Raw genomic sequence first — 20,770 nt, 5'->3', positions numbered from 1 at the left:
TCAATCAAGTAAAACTTTCAAGACTGAAAAAAAAAAAAAATAGCCATGAAAGAGCAAGATTCTTATTTTAGTATTTCTCTATAATCTACACTTTATTGCACACTGGGAAATAAGGATAAAAAAATCTAATTGTACAATCTGACTTTTATGTAAAATTTTTGCCCTACAAGAAAAAGAGTCAAGGCCATATAAAAGCAAAACCAGAATAATTTATTTGAATCCATCTTTCCTTGAACAAAAATAAAAATAAGACTTTAGTATGTCATTTCCTTCAGGGTTTTATGTCTTCTCAAAAAAGCCATTGGTAACTGATAACCTAGGAGAAGGCAAGCCTTGCTGTTGTGAGAGCCATCCTTATTGTGTGGTACAAATAGCAGGAAGAAAGTTTGGGAATAAAATTATAAAAATTAATATAGTAATTTAACAGTAATGAGAATTAAGAAAACAAAGCCTACCAGAAATTTTACAAATATAAAGTTTCCACATTCATAAATTAGATAGGATAGTCAATGTTGATGAAGGTGAAAGTATAGATTAGAACTAATTGAGCTTTTTAGAGAAACTTGATATGAAAAGAGTAATTGGAAAATCCCGTCTTTTTTTTTTTCCTTTCAGTCACTATGATAAAGACTGTCCACTGAGGACTACTTCCCCACCATGTTCCTCTATAGCACAATGCATTGTGTGTATGCTGGAAAACCTTCAGTACAATTTTTATAAATGACCCTATTCTGCATTTAAAAGGAGTAATGAGCAAGAGGTATTGGGCTTGATTTCTTCACTGATTCCAGATGAATATACATTTCCACTGTTTTTTCTCAAAATGTTCCTTCATTATTTCACTCCAATGCACTGCTTTACCCATGAATGCTCACCTGGCAAAGAGATGTTACAAGATATGTAAAATATTCTACAAATTTCCAGTTCCACAGGTAGAAGAACCTTAAATTCTTTTATTCCTTTCAATAGCTGCAAATAATAGGAATGTTTTGAACTAGTTCAAGAAAATTACTTTTATAAACCAATAAGTATAAGGAATAAGCAATCACTAAATTCTGTAGATAATTTCTTTTTGAAAGTAAAGGTTTACTTACTCCAATGTCCTGATTTTAAGATGCTAACAGCCAGTCACAGGTTCAAAACAAACTGTGCCAGGAGCATTTAATGAGGTCAACAGACAGCATTTAAAGAAATGTGGCCATAAGTTCAATAACCAAATAACTGAGCAGAGTACTAAAATATGAAAACAGGTCAACTTACCAATTTGTTAAACAGCAGTCCAATTAAGTAACAGACACATGCAGTAATGAAAACAACACTGTTAGAATAGTCTAAGAGCCAAAGAAAAGAAATTTTTGGCTGTCTTTCCTATCTCAGAAACAACTGTCAAACAGAGGTACAAGAAAGCAGAAAGTTATTATTCTTTACCCAGAGCTTGCACATTCACTTTAGGAAGCAGGGAGGAGAGACATTCACTAGCCACCTGTAATACTGCATTATTCATAAAATTGATCTTTGAGTTTAATTGGACTTAAAGAATAAAGCCATAGGCAATCAGGAGAGAAAAATGGCCTCTGCATGTTTAGGGAATATTTAATTATTGAGGAATAGTTATTCTACCAAGGACTGCTAGTCTTTAGTTATAATAAGCAAACAAGAGCCCATTAAAAATGGTATCCTTAAAAGACTCAGACTTACTTAATTTCTACCTCTAGCAGATAAAGTTCTGGAAATGTTTGTAGATTGACTGTAAATAAAATAAGTGCAAAAAGGAAAATTTTAAGAGATTTTAGAGGGAAGGGAGATTGTCTTCCAGAGAGAGAAGAAAAGAGAAGGAAAGATTGAGAGAGGGCAGATATTGAAGGATGGAGGTAAAGGAAGAGAGAGTCCTTGGAAGACAAAGACACAGGCAGGGAAGCAAAGAAAGACTGAGGCAATGGAGACAGAGGACAAGGACCGATGGTGGGAACTGGGGTTTTCAGGTTGCTGCCCCTTGAGGAAGCATGTCCTCAATAGCAGTTTTGAATAGTCCTTTATGTGCTTAAAAAATAACATTTCTGCTTTATTTTCAACCTTCCAAGTTTATTTCTAAAATAAAGTCTTATATTCCCAAGAAATTCTAAAGATATTACTCCTATCTGAAAGCAGTCTAGTTTCAGAGAGTGCTTTTCTTTTTTTACTTAGAGAATCATGTTTTTGTTTTTTTTTACATGCAAAACCAACTTGATCACTTTATTTTGTGTTCTGAAATCATAGCTGTCATATTCTACAGCTTTATAAATAAATCAGCATTTATTTTATTATTGGAGGCTTTAAACGATTAACCGCAAGTTTTCATTTGGTTTGTTTATATTCTAAATAAAAAACAGAAAATGCAGTATAAATGACATATAGAAAAACATACAAACTTAAATAGGATAAAATTCTTTTTTTTTTTTTTTCTCCTCAATTTAAATAGGATAAAATTCTTAATTGGATATTATCTTAAAATTGGGAAGCAGACATACTCTCAAAATTCTTTCTATTCCTTACATTTAACAACAACAACAACAACAACAACAACAAATCCCTTAATTTTCTATTCCAGAAGTAGAGAGTTAAGTATCATTTTAGAGAGGTGTTTTTGTTTTTTTTTTAACTGCCATGGAATAATATTTCACTCTTGTGTTCTACTAGATTAATAATATAATTCTTCTAAGATTTTATTTATTTGAGAGAGAGTGGCACAAGGGGGAGGGGGCAAAGGGGGGAAGAGGGACAAGCAGACTCTGAGGCTCTGAGCAGGGAGCCCTACCTGGGGCTCCTTCCCAGGCCCCTGAGATCATGACCTGAGACGAAATCAAGAGTAGGACGCTAAACCAACTCAGACACCCAGGTGCACTAATAAAAAAATTCTTTGAAACATTTTCTTTTCTTTTCAAACCAGAAATTCCCAGCTCTGTCAGGGTCTGCTCCTAATTTACCTGACTCCCTTTTCTCCAGGCTCCCTGGGTCAAAGATGATGCACTGATGGGGTTCTCTGAGGTGTCCTGCCACTTAGCCCTTAAATGACTGCATAGTCGCCCCCAGGACTGGGTCTCCTCCCCCTAAGATGATTTCCCATGCATTCATCCACTGCTAGCTGTTATTTTTGGTATCTATCCAGAGGTATGCATGAATTACTTCACTAGACTGTTTCTTTTGCCAGAGGGGAAGTTCCTGTGTGTGGTTATTGATGTTCTTTTCAAAGTCAATAAATGACAAATAAAGAAATGATGGAAGATGATTTGTGGCAGTTATGCCTGCAGGCAGCTATAGCACAAAAAAGGGAAGTTCATTTCATTATTTCAAAAGGCTGTAGGCTTAGTTTCTCCGTGGCTGGGAAGGGAGGGCAACTCCTTAGTGTCAGCCCTGAGGTTAACTGGATAAGTAGTTTCCTGGCTTTGGCCTCAGCTCAGATTTTATCCTCTCTGGGTGTGAGGCCAGTCCATGCTGTGATTCTGTTCACTTGAGAGTAGACTGCTTTGAATCTGCAAGAGGTTGGACATTTGATGGTGACAGTGCTGTGCATATTTTGTAGGTTTTTTTTTCCTTGTCCTATTTGTAGTGACAGATCATTGGCTCTAAAATCACCACAGTCATCAAGATAACCAAGATGGCTTGAGAACCGGCCTGCAAATCTCTTTCATACCCAGACTCACTGGGGAAAAATGCTGGATTCCAGAATTCTGCATCTAGTCGCAAAGGCCCAAGTGCACAACCCTAGAAGATTTGTGTGTTTGTCTATTTTTTTCCCTAAAATTATTTTCCAGTGGGGAAGTGTGTTCAGATGTGCAGAAGCTATAATTTCCTATTTTAATATTTGTCTTCGGAGCCTTTCAATAAATTCTGGGGAAAACAGGGGCTGAATACTCAGCCCTTCCAAAGTAGCATCACCAAATGCAAGTTCATACTTACTCTGGACGGTCATGCTGTTGGGCAGGGATGTGCTGAATGACTTCGTAAATTGTACTGTGCAAATCTTGTCCTGATACACCATCAGAGGTTGGAACAGACCTACTTGGCATCTAGAAAATATGGCACATTAAAAAAAAATTAGCGGGCTAGTAAACAGTATATCTACTCTGCTGCATAGTTGAAAACAACTGGAAGTAGTGATGATTAATCTGTTTATCCTCCCTACAATGTCCATTTTCTCCTTGCTATAGTTTCCTGCACTTACCCTATGATAGTTTGTGCAGCAGTACAGCTATGAACTCAGAAGAAGAATAACTTGACAATGCTATCGCTTTTTTTTCTCCATTTAAGAAAAAAGCTGGCAGTACTGCAAAGGAAATATAATAGAAAAAATAGCAAAAGAGAATATATCAGGACAGCTTAGAATCAGATAGCATATGAAATTATCTTTTATATTATATCTCAATTAGCTTTTTGATGCTATTTGCCAATTATATGTGCAAGGATGGTTGAAAAGAAAGACTAATGTATAGACAAAAGCCCTCATCACACTGCAAGTTAATACAGACAGTACCAAGAAATACAGAACACACAAAAGGAGATGTTTGGTTTAAATGCATTCATTGGCTCTAACTAAAGGCTTAGAAGAATGTGGGAAGCACTGCAAAATATTTCTGTCTGGTAAAAACCAACATGTATTTTACTGAAACTGGCATTCGTGTTTTATTAACTACCCTTCCTTGTATCTGATAATTTTCTTCTTCTTGTAAACACTGCCTTCCAATTAGTTAGCTAAAGTCTGGTTCCCCTCCTCATCCCAAGCTCTTCCAATTTTCATCACACTTCCAATGGGTCACTTTCAGTTCTTTGTATTTATAGAGCATCACCTAGAGGACTCTTTGCCCTTGATAAATCATCTGAAGAGTTTGTTATCTCATTCCAATTTAATGTGCTATGTTGTATTGGAACATCTTAGCTTTGTGTTTTCTTTGGAGACAGTTTCCATTTCACTTGCTAAAGTTCTCACGTGCAGTCCTGGGATATGTGATTCATCCTATCATTTTTGTGCCAAGGAGATGTGGTTTACAGTTTGTACAGTTGCCCCTTGAACAAATTGGGTTTGAACTGCACAGGTCCACTTATACATGGATATTTTTCTATAAATATAAGACAATACTGTAGATGTATTTTCTCTTCCTTATGCTTTTCTTATCATTTTCTTCTCTCTAGCTTACTTTACTGTAATACAATATATAATACAAATATGCACTAACTGACTGTTGATGTTATTGGTAAGATTTTTGGTCAACAGTAGGCTATTGCAGTTAAGTTTTGGGGGAGTCAAAAGTTATAGGCAGATTTTTGACTGGGTAGTCTTGGCACCCCTAACTACCGTGTTGTTCCAGAGTCAAGTATACTTAAGACCAACTATTGAGTTTCTTTGGTATGGGGGTGTTCGGGGGCTATGATAAAAGCAATCTATAGGTAATAACTTATTCACCTAAGATCATATCAGAGCTGGTAACAAGTAATAAATTTGTTCATTTCATGCCATTGCTTTCTGTCCATTTACCTAAAGAGGTGTTAAATGGACAGTAAAATCTACAGCAAGTAGAGAGAGGAGGAGGATTCCACATGTCCATGTACCACAAGCTGAGAGATGATTCTTATTTTTAAAAACTCAAAAAGTTAGTAATTCAATTTATTTCCCTTCTTAACTTCAACTTTGAGATCTTGGCTTTATTATTATTTTTCCTTTTCTTCTCAAAGCCATTGCATTTGAGTGCTAATCTTCACACATAACTGCCATGCTGGCTTCCTCTAACGCAGATTCTCCTACACATGTCCTGTTCTTCACCCTTTTCCTTCCATTGTTGGTGTTGATTTCTCACTTCTTCCCAAAGCACCTGGCACCACCAATGAAGAACTTTAGCTGATTCCCTGGGAGTTTTCAGCTTTGAAGATGGGCATGGCTCCAAATTAAGTTATTCTACTTATGACAGAAGTAAGTGGGGCATCTGATATGTAATCAAAGTGCTCATTTCTCTGCCCCAAGTTCTTGAGGATGATAGCATTTTGAGCATACAGGTCCTCCCAATAACATCTTGAAACTGAGTACTAATTAATCACAAGATTAAACTGAAAGTTTCTTACATAGATCTCACTCCTTTCTCATGAATTCCTAGGAATAAAAACTGCATTATTTTAAATAAAGAAACTCCCAGCTTCAAAAATTCAATTCTAAATCTTACCGGCTCTTCAGTTTCCTGCTCTCCTACTTAAAAGCCACACCTGAGAGGGGGCTTTATGCTGTGGTGAGAAGCTGTTTGAAATAATTGATCTACAAATATTTATTTTTGTCTTTTTCGTTGTGGAAGTGAAAGGTGAGCCAGTGCTATGTGAGACTGAATAGGGCAGTGTGAAGCTTTGCAATGCAGTTCCGCCCTTCATCTGTGCTGATGGTGCTACCAGTGTACCCTTAGGAGGATGAAATCCAATCAGTCTCCCTCTATTACTCACATAGCATTTGTGAAGTCAAGTCTGTGGCTAGGAAAATTACTCTATGAACCTTATGCATTGATAGAATTCACTGAACAGGTGAGGTAACCAATCCCTATTGACAAATAGTTCTTTAAAAAAAAAAAAAAAGGAAATGAAAATGCCCTGATGCAAGTAGTCTGTTTATGGCCCTTTCCCGAAGTGAACTATCATAAGGGAACAAGGAAGCAGAGGTAAGACTGGCCCTACAGAAATCTATAAAAATGCTAATGAGCTGATTAGCTCAGAGAACATTCTTTAGCCTGTTAAACAAAACAGATTGTTTTAAAAGACCTTGTCTTTGCAAACTGAAAAAATGTTTCATAGGTGTAAAGGTTCCCCTTCTCACATCTCAGGCACCTTTAGGATAAAAAATAAAGATGCGTACTTGCATACTCTGGGTTTATACGGTACCTTTCTTCTGAAGAGCATAAGGGCATGATTAAGGGTATGATCAATAGTCTTCGCAAGCTGTGAGGGGAAGGAAAGGGAAAGTGAGGAACAGAGAGAGTTCAGTGAAGTGACAGGCTGTAGCCATCAAGGTGATGCAGAATGATTTAAATCAGGGTCCCCTGTTCAGTTCTCTTGAACTTCAACCTAGTTAGTTCTCTCTTCACTGAGTTTACCAGGTAAAGAATGTTTACGAATTAGTGTAACTTCCTAATTCGTGTTAGCCTTACTTATAAAGGCCAAGAAAGATGATTTAGCTCCTCAGATCCAGCAACATCATTCACTACAGAGCGAGTAAACCCTGCTGAGGGTAGCACAGCCATTTGACCACACTGCCCAAGTGCTTAACTTAATGCCGCTTACACCTCTGGTTAATCAGCCACTAGGAAAACCAACCCTGGGAACACCAGAAGCATCTGGAAAAGCAACAAATTCATATATTCCGAAGTCATCCAGAGCATCTTCATGGCCTGAAATGTAAAACAAATACTACTTACAAATCAAATGCCTCGAATTGCTATTGTATTTTTTTAAGCCTTTGTAAAATTTATATTTATTGTTTGCTTCAAGTGATATGTGTATAAAACCAATTTAATGTTTCCTAATCTCCTGTAGTCATATTGCTACTAAGCAGTGTTGGAAACCACTCCTTCTGAAGCTGAGAATTGAAACCGAATTGGGACAATTATTCTTAAAGCCTGATGTGGGAACAGTGTATTCTATATTCAAATGATCATGTGTGGGCAGGCTTATCCTTTGTAACTCTCAGTTACCAAAGAGCACACCAAGACTTCAGCCTGGGAGTCACAGCATCTCTTAATCTACACATAATACGTACTGCACCCTGCCAGATCTAAAACAGAGATCATCAGAACTAATAAGAACACATAATTAAATATAGCTGTCCATGTGTCCAAAATATAATATAAGGCAATATCAAAATCACCCAAACTATCATCTGTAAAATGATGGGAATGGGGTGGTTGGGAGGAACCAGATGGTCTCTGGGGCTTGATAAGAGGAAGCAGACTCACATTCACTAAGCATCCAGGCATATTAGGGACTCCACCTACATCATTGTATTTAATTCTCATAGCAACCCTGGTGTGTGTGTGTGGGGGGCCTTATCTCTATTATATAGATGAGGAAGTTGAGGTCAGGAAAAATTAATTAGTTTTCTCTAGGTGACACTGGGAAAAAGTGGCATATATGGCACTGAAACGCAGCTCCATGTGACTCCAAAGCCTGAGTTAAAGCCCCATTGTTAGTTTATAACAACTCTGTAGGGAGTCAGTAGTGAATGGCAATGAGGGGCACGCTGGGGACAAAGAAGCAGCAAAGCTGTCAAACCTCCCTTTCCTCTTCTCCCTGGGATGGAGCTGCCAGCATTGTATCTGCTTTAGGAATGAATAAATTGAGAGGGTCCTGGGCATTTTCAAAATAATACAAGGATCAATGGATTAGGATTCAAAAGAACTCAGTGATGGTGGGCAAGTGACTTAATCTCCGAGCCTTGGTTCTCTTGCCTGTAAAATGGAGTTGAGTGCCTTTCAGGATTATTTTATAGACTTGCATGATTTATATAAAATCAATACAAGGGATGGCACTTTGTAAAGGGAAGGCACTATTCAAAGGTAAGGGACTGTTAGTATTATATCAATATTAGCTTATGGGAATTCTATTACATCAATAGTACATTATATATAATAATTAATATCAACAATATTAATTCATATCTATTAACATTGATATTAGTCCCTTTCAGCATGGCCATTACCTGAAAATGTTTGAGCTTTCCTGTATTCTGTTTCTGGCCTGAAAAGATAAAAAAGGCATTTCTGTCAGTGATAATAATTGAGGATAAAGCATTCAGGAAAAAATTATTTTTGTAGAAACATATGCATTACCTGCCTTCTAGCTTCTGTTTTATAACTAAAACCAAGAGGAAAAAAAAAAAAATAGTAAGGTACTTTTTAGTACACATATAAAACAATTTGTTAATTTTCTAATTTTAACCTACCTTTGTAGGGTTGATATTTTTTCCATAGGAAGAGAAGACACATGGATATAATCAAAAAGAGTGATATTCCAGTTATACTTGCTAAAGGGGACAATGATTTCCCTTTTTGTGCAAGCTTCTCCAGTCCTAAATAAAAAGACATATCTTAAATATTTTTATTAAAGATCAATAATAAATTACTATATAGTTTGAGTTGTTTATGTTTTATCTGGGGACATTACCACACCTATATATTATATATTATTTCTTGTGTGTGTGTATATGTATGTGTGTGTGTATATATATAAAGAGAGAGAAAGAGAGAGAGAGGGAGAGAGAGTGTGCGTTAGCAAGTGAGAATGAGAAAATCCAAGCAGAAGGAATGTACTTATTTTAGAAAACACAGCCATTTGACCACAATGGCCTAAACTCTCTAAAGATCTCTGTGATTGGAAATGTGGTAAGCTGCCCAGGATAATACTGATGTGCTGTACTAGATGTAGCAAATAGCTACATCATACTTTCCAACAGTGTTCGCTGTGTTCACCACCATTTAACTTAGATCTGTTGATCTCATTGTATGAAACAACCCTAGTTGCTGCATTGTTCTCTTTCCTTCCATCTCACTCTTTCAGTATAATTCAGGTACGTGGATTTTCTAGGCAGGTAGTATGTAATTAAAGTGCCAAAGTGGAAGTGTTTATTTCAAATACCCTCTACTAATTTTTGACTAATAAAGAAATTTTAATTCCTAAATTAGGATATGTGTGATTGTCAATAAAATATTTAAAGTCCCATGCTGTAACTAAAATTCACTTTGTTTTGTAAGTTATTCCTTTTATTAATATTCCTATATAAAATATGGGGTAATAGCTAACATCTGCTGAGTGCTCGTAATACATCAGGCTCTGTTTTAAGAGTGTATGATATATATTAATCCACTGAATGTTTGCAACAACCAATAAGGAAGTAGTATTATTATTATCATCCTCTTACAGATGAGGAAGCTAAGGCTTGCCCAAGGTCACTCAGCTAATAAGTGGGAGGAGTCCAGATGTGGCCCAGCCTCTTGACACTTTGTGCTGCCTCCCTTTGATGTTATTTTTTTTTTTGAAGATTTTATTTATTTATTTGAGAGAAAGAGAGTGCACAAGTGGGTGGGAGGGGCAGAGAGAGGGAGAAGCAGGCTCCTGGCTGGGACCTGAGCCTGAGCAGAAGGCAGTTGCTTAACTGACTGAGCCACCCAGGTGCCCCCCTTTGATGCTATTTAAAACCAACTTATTAACCATGGCTACATTAACACCACTTTTAGACTATGATACGTTTAGTCATAGAGTTAATCTACAAAGTGGCAAGTAGTTGTGACCTGCAACAAATGTGAGTAATAGATGTCTTCCACGAATCACGTGAATCAGGTATTGATGTGGAAATGAATTGTGGCAGTTGCCCGTCCCAGACCAGCTTAATGTGGGAGTCAATGTCATGGGATATTGCTTCCAACCTGGAGTGGTGAAAAAAGCCTGGATAAATTTGGGTGCAGTGAAGAGCTTGGTGGCCACCGAGCTCTGCAATAAATATCCAGGCTGTACTGTGTTGTCTTCTCTAATAAAGGCTCTGCTGAGGTCTCTAACAGCAAAGATAAGGAAAAAACCTTACTATTTCCCTTCTTTCACTGTGGCCATATACATACCTAGAACACTTTCATCTTTTAATCTTCCCAGAATTTTCTCATATCATATAGATCACATATGCCAAATTCCAGTTAAAAAGTCACGGGAATCAAATTTTCTCTTCTAATTTTTTTATACAATGCTGTTCACATATTCCCCTTAAATCCTTAAGAGTTAAGCTAGGTTGTTTTGCATTATCACAAATCTTAACTATCTCTGATGCAAAGTTTATAAATTTCTGATACACATTCAGAGAATTGTGTTCTTAAAATGTTCTTTCTGTGGGATTACAATACTGGTGCAATATTTATTGCTTTTAAACATATTTTAAATTAAACTCTTAAGCTTTGGATGGAAGAAATAAATGCAGTGCAAGGTGGTTTAAAATGAATGAGAATGGCGATTTTTGGTTCTAGATTTCCACTGGAACATCAAAAAACTTACTAGAAAGATGATTTTTCCTTCTTTTCTCTGTTAATAATTTATACTTTCCCACTGTTGGAAAGCTGGCCTTTTAGTTTGGAACTACTTTAGCATTTGGGTGATCTCTTTGTGATGTCTGAGCCTTTCTTCAGATACTCTGTTCCTACTTCAAGGGTTTGTCCTTTCTAAAGAGCTGGGCAACACTGGGTGAGTCGCTTGAGTCTGACGGCCTTGATAGTCACACTAGTGAAATGAGGAGGTTAGAGTGAGGGGACTTTAAGTTCTCTTGCAGCTCTAATATTCTAGAATTTGGCAGCCAGAGAGTTTTACATGAAGTATATTATGTAAATATGACACTAGCCAGTGGGTCCACCAGTAACCGAGTCTCAAAAAAAAAAAAAATGTATGTGCATATCTACACACAAAAGTTACAAATTTTAATGATAAAAAGTGTAGCACATAACTTAGAATATGTGTTATGTAAAATATGCAATACTCTTCATTGTTAATTACATATAGCTAACTGATTCTCATGAAATGCATTTGTTGATTTTTGCTGAACTCTTATATTTTCCACCCATGGGTGAAATTAAACCATATTTTGAAAAAATTAGACTTCAAATAACTACTATGATTACTATGCAATTGAGCAAAGAAATAGCTTACATCATATATGAACAAGTATAGTTTCAACATGGATGTTGGTTGATATTTAACAAGATGAAAATGAAGTAATGACACACACTGGAACTTCATACATTCATCAATGACGTGAATAATAGTTTTTGATGCTGGAAGAATATGTCCTCAATTTTTTGTGCCATATATAATGTAATGGCTACAGACACAATATACTTTTAAATTAAATCTGTATTTTTTCTTCATCACTTTCTTAAGTGTAGACAATTTTACTATAGAACAACATCTCATGAGTTTTTCAAAAGTAGTATTTTCATGATCATTAAGTTCAAAATATTTTATAATTTTCACTGAGATTTCTTATTTGACCTATGGGTTATTTAGAAGCATGTTGCTTTAATGAATCATCGAGCCTTACATCGGAAACCGGGGATGTACTGTATGGTGACTAACATAATATAATAAAAAATCATTAAAAAAAAAAAAAAAAAAGAATGTAAAACCAGGAAAAAAAAAAAAAAAGAAGCATGTTGCTTAATTTCCTTAAGTTTGGAAGTTTCCTAGTTTTGCTTTCTGTTGTTGATTTTTAGTTGAAGTCCACTCTAATTAGAGTGCAGACCCTGTTTGATATCAATCATTTGAATGCCAAGATTTTAGAAAAATGACCATAGACATGGTCATATGAACAGAGGGTATGTTCTACAGTTGTTGTATGTTATATTCTATATTATTGGAATTAGGACAGATTGTTTTTCTCTATTCCTACTAAGTTTTTGTCTATACATTCTATCAGTTACTGAGAGAGATATGCTAAAATCTCTCTGATTATGAATTTTTCTTGTTAATTTTTGCTGTTTATTAGATGTGCTTTGAAGCAATGCTAGTAGATGCATACAAATTCAGAATTTTTATATCCTCATGCTGGATAGACCACTTTACTCCTATGAAACATCCACTTTTTATCTAAAGTAATACTTCTTACCTTAAAAAATATATCTAATTCTTACCTAATTTGCCTGACACTAGTAGAGCTATATCAGCTTTCTTTTGGCTATTTGTATGGTTTATCTGTTCACCCTTTTACTTTCAATCTTTCAGTATCCGTACATATAAGGTGTATATCTTATAAGCATCAAATTATATATTTTTTGCTTCAAATAGTATTTTTTAATCCAGTTTGACAACATTTGTCTTTTGGTTGGAATATTTAGTACATTAGCATTTAATGGAATTACTAGTATATTTCATTTGTATCTACAATCTTATTATTTTTTTCTATATTTCCTCCATTTTTATCTCTCCTTTCTTGTCCTAACTTGGATTAATCAGGATTTCATTTTATTCCTCTTTTATTCTCTCCTTACTTGGTAGTTGTACATTTTTCTTTGTCTCTTAGACTTTGGAGATTAAAAAAAAAAAACAACTAACCAAAATTAATACTTTTATTGCTTGCCACTTCCACTGGCCTCCAAAACACAAGAATAAGTTCCATATTAAAGATTAGAAAGCTAGGACTCCAGGATACAAAGTTGAACACAATAATGTCTGACTATAATTCTGTGCTCTTTCCAACACTTCCTCCTGATCATTATACAAGAAACAGAAGTCCTTCCACTTATTAAGCCCAAATCTACTAACAAATCTTTTTCTGCATGATGCCATCTCAACTGTTTATTGAAATTCTCATGTCTCCCCTGAGAATTCTCTTCTTCAGACTCAATATCCCCAGATGGTTTATTGTTCTTTGTATGACTGATTTCCACATTCTCTACTGTCCTAGAGATAGAATTTCAGAAATTCAACAAAAGCTAATCTATTTTACTTCTAAAATATAAATTCAGAAGGACCCATACTCTGGTGTGGTTGTTAATAAGATAAAGGCAAATAGAATACTCTTGAAACACCACCAGGGATAGAAAAGCAATGTAGAAGAAGAAATACTAAATAATAGAACAGCATAATTTAAGATATATGATTTGGACATCACTTTTAGCAAGTAAATTCTCTATTTCCTCATTTTGGATCCAATATTAAAATCAAAGCTAGCCAATTTTCAGATATGCACAATTAAATGTATAAGCATTATATGTATATAAAACCAAATGCACATTTTTTCCCATTTATTGGTATAGATGTATCATTTCAGTAATAATGTAAATAATTTAAAAAAATTAAAGTACCATTTATAGATACAGACAAAGAAATAGTCTCAGAGAAACTAAAATATTTGCCATGGTCAGTAAGTTATAGATCTAAGACTGGAACATAGGTTTTTTCCAACTGGTACATAGGTTTTTTTCCTGCTGCAAGTTCAATTTTTTCCTGTTAATTCATAATCAAAGAATGGTTTTATAATGCAGGTAGGCTCCTATATGTCCAGTTTTACCTCTAACCTTTTCTAACACCAGACTTGATGTTTTTCAGCTCTCTCACTTCTTGATAGTTGGATTGCCTTCACCAAAATTCCCCTAGCCCCTCAAAAAAGTATTGAGTGCTAATTTATTCTTGTCAAGTTTCTGCTATGTGCTTTACCATGAGAAAAACTGCAGAAAAACATTTTAGTACAGTCTTAGTTGCTTTTCCCCCTTAAGCTTGAAAACATGCTAATAATTATTATTTCTAAGTACTTCTCATTCTAATGGTGAAGTTACACTCTTGGATACATCAGCTCTTTGCCAGGTACTTCTGTGATTCTGAAGCTCAGTAGTTGGTTTAACGTGAAATTTGCTCCCTTTCACAAAATAAAAAATGCCAAATATGTTAAGGATCAAATCAAGGGGCACAGTTGCTGCAGTCTCAGCTCAAGGCAAGTGTGTTTTGGAGAGATGGACTTCCAGACCCCAACTTGAAAATAAAGCGGCAGGGAAGTTCTGATCTTATTGCTACAGAGAATGTATAGGAATTCTGAATGCAGCTCTGGACACCCACAGGAGTCCCATTCTTTCTTTCAGAGAGTTTTCTACTGTTTAGCTCATAGCATGCCATTCTCTTCATTATTTAAATATGACTGACTCATTTACCAAAGCCCTAGTGCAAATGCTATTTGCCCCCTCCTTAGGCAAACAAATAAAATGAAATAACATATTAAGTGCAAATATGGGCAAGAGGTGTGGTATCCATGGTATCACAGCCCTGCTGTTTGAGAGACTGCACCCAGAACAGGACAGCCATATGCTACCAGTCTGCCTGTCTATTCCTAGATCAGAATGGAGTTCTGAGATCTCTCCCATCCAATCTGTTTGCTGATTATGGTAGCTGATTCATGTCGCTATGGAGATGAAAGCACCATATTGGGGGGTGTGCTATTTCTTCCATACTCCTCCATGGACCCACCCGACAGACACAGTTATTCTGTGTCCAAATGCTCATGTGCTAGATGCTCATGAGGATGTCACCTGAGGTCTTAGGGTCTGGAAGTCAGGGCTGTAGTTCTTTCTCAGCCATTTTCTCCAGTGGCCCAAAGTGAAATACATATCCTTAAATCTTAAACAGAAGAAATTCTAGATACAAGAAATTAGTCAATTCGTTTTCCTGCTTTGGGTCATTTTCTTTTTCTCTTCTATATGAAAATATGCACAATAGAAATAAATATAAAAAATGATAGATTTCTCAGGATCACATGAAAATTTGAGATATTTCTATTATATCTAAATCTCAAACTACAGCCATGTAGCTCTTGGGAACTCCAATAATTTATATATTTGAATGTCTTCATTAAATGTGAACACTTGAATTCTGATCATAAACATTTTCGTTTTGTGTATGTTGCATGTTACAGTACTGATTTAGACCCCATTAAAATTTAAAGCATGGACACCTGCATTCAAGGAAGTCCTTAATCAAAGAAATAAAATCATTGATTTTTTCAAAATACAAGTGGTAATTGATCATTTTAATTGCTAGTCTTTCCTTGAAACTTATATTCTAGATATGATTTTTAGTTACAGATTTTCATAATTTCCCATTAATATGAAAGCATACACATGTCATGTACAAACCAGAGTATCTCTTTGTATACAGTACAAAATTAGTTAAGGTGATGAGAAAATACACACTATCCTATATATGAGATCTATCTTTTAGAAAGACCAGTCTTGTTGATATTCTCAATCAAGACTGTCAAGGGAGGCAGTTTATATAGTGATTATAAAAAGGGATGTGAATTCAGATATTATTTTATCACTTACTAGCTGTGTGACCTTGCCTATTATCCCTGTTTTCTTTAGTGTATCTCCACTGAGACAGAAAGGTCAATTAATATTTCAAATTAGTTGTGAAAAATCGCCCATGAGGTGGAAGGCACCATCAGGTTGAGTCCTACCCATACAAGAAACATGGAGCCAATCATCATGTTCTCCAGCCTTCCTCTCCCCAACTAAAAGTACCTAATAAAACTTTTGATTATTTCCTGACCTTGTTATTTTCTTTCCTTATTTGTGGTCTTGGAGTCATCTCTGACTCCTTTGTTGCTCTCTACAGCTCATTGCTGAGACTTTTTGGTTGGCCACATTATTTGCCTCAGTAAAAACAAAGAAGTTCATCTATTTCTTACTACTGGACTCTGGTTACATCAAACACAACTTGGTTCTGAAAATATCTCAAAGGCAGGTATCTTATCCCTCAAAATTATTTCAAATTCTCCACCGATCTTTTTTTTTTTTTTTTAAGATTTCATTTATTTATTTGAGAGGGGGAGAGACAGAGCACAAGGGGGCGGTGGTGGAGAGTCAGAGGGAGGAGCAGACTCTGTTGAGCAGGGACTCTGATGACGTGGGGCTCAATCCAGGGACGCTGGGACCATGACCTGGGCTGAAGGCAGACACTCAACTGATTGAGCCACCCAGGTGCCCCATTTTCACTGATCTTAATATAGATTGCTTATCAGAGTGGATGATCAGTCAGTGCTCAATTGGTGATTTCATTTTTTCACTGTAGGTTAGTGTACACTTAATCTCCAGTGCAGAGATTCATTAAATTTGGAAAACTTTAAAAAAAATCAGATACATAAGACATATTACTCATTTACTTTGCCATTTGTTGCTGTTTGAATTAAAGTTCTGTGGACATATGGGGGTTGAAAAATAGCTCTAAAAACCACAAAGAGGTCACTAATGTTGACAACTCTGAATCCCTCTGAAAAATAAGCACCTGCTCTTCTTATTTACTATACTAACAAATACCTAGTCTTTGTACAGGTCAAACAGGTTTTTTTTATATTTTGCAAAAGGCAATTATTTGATATAAAGACTGTAGCTGTCATTGGGCCTTGGTAATAAGATCTTAATCAAATATTGGGGGCTTCTGATACTGTGAAAATACTATGGCTAAATATTAATGGAGAAAGTTCAGGCAGAGTGAAAGGTTTCAATGAGATATATAAGCACATATTGTAGCCATGTTTTCACTTGCAATGAGCATGAGGAACATGTCTAACATGACAACCAGATTGCTACTAAACGATTTTATATGCTTAATTATGGCTTGCTTTAAAATTATGTTTTGGTTAGCCACTGAGGTAAAAAACTTAAGCCTATTAAAAATTTAGTAAAATAGAAAGTAAAGGATACACCTTAGCTGTTTACATGCCTGCTACCCATATTAGGTTGTGATCATTCTGTTAGCAGGAATTTTTTTTTCAGTTGGCATTCTCAATGCTTATCCCAGTATTTGGCCCATATTAGGTGCTAAATATTGAATAAATGAGTGTCTGATTTATAGCACCCTAACCACATTTATGCTTTGGGAAGCAGTAAGGGAAATATATTATCTACTGCCCAACTGACACAAAATTCAGGTAAAAATTCTAGAGCTGCATTGTCCAATATGGTAGCTACCAGACACACGTGGCTATTTAATTTAAATTAAAATTAATAAAATAAATTCAGTCCCTCAGTTGCATAGCTAAATTTAAGTGCTCAAAAGCCAGATGAAGGTAGTGGCTACCATATTGGCTAGTACAGGTATCAAATATTTCCTTCACTGAAAAGAGTTTTATTGGATAGCACTTTTCCTTTTTCTTTTTTAAAGATTTTATTTATTTATTTATTTGAGAGAGAGAGAGAAAAAGAGAGAACACAAGCATGATTGTGGGGCAGAGGGAGAAGGAGAAGCAGGCTTCCCGATTTGCAGGGAGTGCAATGCAAGGCTCAGTTCCAGGACCTTGGGAACGTGACCTGAGCTGAAGGCAGACGCTTAACCGACTGAGCCACCCAGGCACACCTGGATAGCACTTTTCTAGAAAGTGTGGTATTTTCTTCATACAAACAAAACAAAACAAAACAAAACAAAACAAAACAAAACAACCTCACATGGCAGTATATAAATTCCAGTATATTCAGATGATTTCACAAACATGAATACTCTCAATTTTAAGGAATCCTGGGAGGATTCTATCCACTATATATATCTTCATTACTTTGTATTTTGCTATGGTCTTACAACTCTTGGTGGCTTTTTAATAAGTTCAAAAGACTACAGAGGAGAAAAAAACCCAAAACACCTTAAACACATAATTACCATATTTATGCCTGTTAAATATTCAGATTCCTAGATCCTACCTTCAAGATCCCGACCCAATAGGTCTGAGGTATCTTAATGAAAATACATTATTAGACCTTCCCAGGTGATTTTGATGCACATGGCCCACAGGCCACATATTAAAAAATTTAGACTAAGAATTGCAAGGATTATATTCTTGCTTCATTTATTCAACAAAACGTATTGACTCTTTCTATATTATAGGCCCTAATCTAGGCACTAGGGTTATAAAGACAGAGAAGGAGAAGATATCAATGGAGAAAGTATTGATGGGTGGTACCTTTTGCATACTTGTCCCTACACTAATAACAGGCACCCTAGCCATCACTCCAAACCTGCTCTCAGGTGTTCCCTGAGATCCATCCCAAATCAGGTGGATACTGAATTGTCTTTGTATGCAAAGCTGAGTCCAGAAAGGACTTGATACTGGCAGTAGAACTAGTAGTAGTAGAGGAAGAAGCAAAAGGAGAAAAAGGTGGCGGATGAGGACAAGGTGGAAGAGGGGGATGAGGAGGAGGACAGGGAGAGGGAAAGGGATAGGGAGAGGAGAAAAAATTTAAGAAGGAAGGAGAAAAGAAATGGGTTTGAGAGGCAGGAAGGAAGGAGAATGGATAAACTTGGTGACTGGATGATGGACAGAGCAATAAGCAAGAGAAAGGGGTCTGGAGTGGCATTTAGCTATCTGGTTCAGGTTGGTAGATAGTAAGGCCATTCACTTAAATAGGGAATACAGAAAGAATAGTAATTTGGGGGGAAAGAAGATGGTTCAGTTTTGATACGTTTGACTTATATGCTGCCTCTGGTATTTCAAATTGGAGACACCCAGAAGGGAACTGGGTATACAGTTTTAGAGCTTTAAAGATATAGATTTGGGATGCACCAGTGTTACATGAAACCATGGGAGTGAATGAAATCATATAGGAAAATAAAATTATACTATAGAGAGAGAAGAGAAGACTCGGAAAAATGAGAATTTGGTGGACACACACAAGTAGTGATACTTAACTTTTTGTGGATCGATGAGCTTTCTGAAAGTCAGATGATTTCTAAAGAATGCAAAATTTCACAGACTTACAAAATGTTATAGTTTCCAAGGTGTTGAGACTCCTGTTGAGAACTTCCAAATTTCAGGTGTTTAAATGATGAAAAAGGAAGGGAGGCCCATGAAGGACGTAAGAAGAGGAATCAAATTAGATAGTAGGAAAACCAGATTTTCAAATCATGGAGATTTATTCACCTGAGCTAATGCAATAGCAGATATTAGCCAATTTAAATGAGTAGCCTGCTTCTCTTCTATCCCTGATTTTAAAATCAGGAAAGCATAAATGCATATTTAAGTCATTTATTGAATTCTCTTTTTCTTCATAGTTCCTCAGAGTTAGTAATTGAAGTCTCTCTCCATTCTGTTTTGGGGTTTCTTTCTTTGACTCATAGAAGCCATGGATTAGTTAACTCAGGAAAGAGAATTTCTTAGAGTTTATCAACAATCCACAATAGTTTTCTCTTTCACACAGGTATAAAATAGGGCTAGAGCAAGGCCAGCTTGCATTTGTGTTTCCTTGGGATGTTGCCTTCTATGTCACACTTACCTACAGAAGTGATGATGACTGTGAAATGAGCTTCATCTCGCCGTCCAGTTACATTGTTGTAAGCACAGCACACATAGTCAGTTGTCTTCTGGGCTACTTTCTCAGATGCAACTTCCAAGCGAGGCCCGTGTTTAATGACATATGTTGTATTGTCAGTCCTCCGGATCCAGGAGTAGGTGTTGGGGGGATAAGAATCAGCAGAACAATAAAACAAGATGGCCTCTCCAATGTCAACAGTGAACACTTCCCCTACTTTTAGCCCTTTGTCAGAATTAACTTGAAGTCCATAAGGTCCATCTGCATTGATTGAAGAAAGAAATAAAGGGATGGCATAAATAATCACAACATAGTTATAGAGTTTGGGAGAGCTCAGCAGCATTTTATTTTCTATGAAAGTCTTCAAATTAAACTTGGGCAAATAGGTCCTCATTTAGGTTCCCAATAAATCATGAGAACCTAAAAATGTGTTATTCTGATACCCATGACAATGGAAATTATTTGAGATGTGATTGAACTTATCTGAGTTAGTGAAAGCCCTGAAACCTAGCACATAATTTTAGAGACACTGCCATCATAACTGTATGCTAAGCCTTTTTTTTCCATTATCACTTTTTTAAAAATTTAAATTCAATTAATTAACATATAATGTATTATTTGTTTTAGGGGTACAGGTCTGTGATTCATCAGTCTTATATAATACCCAGTGCTCATTCCAACACACACCCTCCCCAACATCCACCACCCAGTTACCCCATCCCTCCATGCCCCTCCCCTCCAGCATGTATGCTAAGCTTTTGAGTAATTAATGTATTGATAAATTTGCAAACATGTTAGACAAGTACCATCTTTCTGAAAACATAATTGCACTTGAAAGCATATTAGAAATATATTATGGCCATTATTTTCTCATTAACAACCATACTTTGAGTATTATCTGTTTTTCTTTTCAGTTCTTGGGTAGGTCATGCAAATATTTATAAAATACATAG

The 20,770-nt window shown here is 36.0% G+C and overlaps 1 protein-coding gene across 9 annotated transcripts in view; it reads right to left on the bottom strand.

Moving 5' to 3' along the window:
- The window catches only part of HEPACAM2 (HEPACAM family member 2), a 55,212-nt gene that overhangs the window by 7,614 nt on the left and 26,828 nt on the right, over positions 1–20,770 (bottom strand). For 3 of the 9 annotated variants that reach the window (XM_040644267.1, XM_040644268.1, XM_040644266.1), the window contains 6 exons: positions 19,782–20,078; positions 8,945–9,070; positions 8,832–8,856; positions 8,702–8,739; positions 7,321–7,394; positions 3,937–4,046 (listed from right to left, as the gene is read on the bottom strand). In XM_040644267.1, the coding sequence (XP_040500201.1) occupies positions 3,937–4,046; positions 7,321–7,394; positions 8,702–8,739; positions 8,832–8,856; positions 8,945–9,070; positions 19,782–20,078 (670 nt within the window). Of the gene's footprint in view, positions 1–189; positions 876–1,934; positions 4,047–7,287; positions 7,395–8,701; positions 8,740–8,831; positions 8,857–8,944; positions 9,071–19,781; positions 20,079–20,770 lie in introns of those variants that run through there. The other 6 variants (XM_008686238.1, XM_008686240.2, XM_008686239.2 and 3 more) reach the window with 6 other exon arrangements.

Source organism: Ursus maritimus, unplaced genomic scaffold (genome assembly GCF_017311325.1).
Source record: "Ursus maritimus isolate PB19 unplaced genomic scaffold, ASM1731132v1 scaffold_3, whole genome shotgun sequence".
Lineage (NCBI taxonomy): Eukaryota > Metazoa > Chordata > Mammalia > Carnivora > Ursidae > Ursus > Ursus maritimus.
This window is presented reverse-complemented; position numbering and strand designations above follow the sequence as displayed.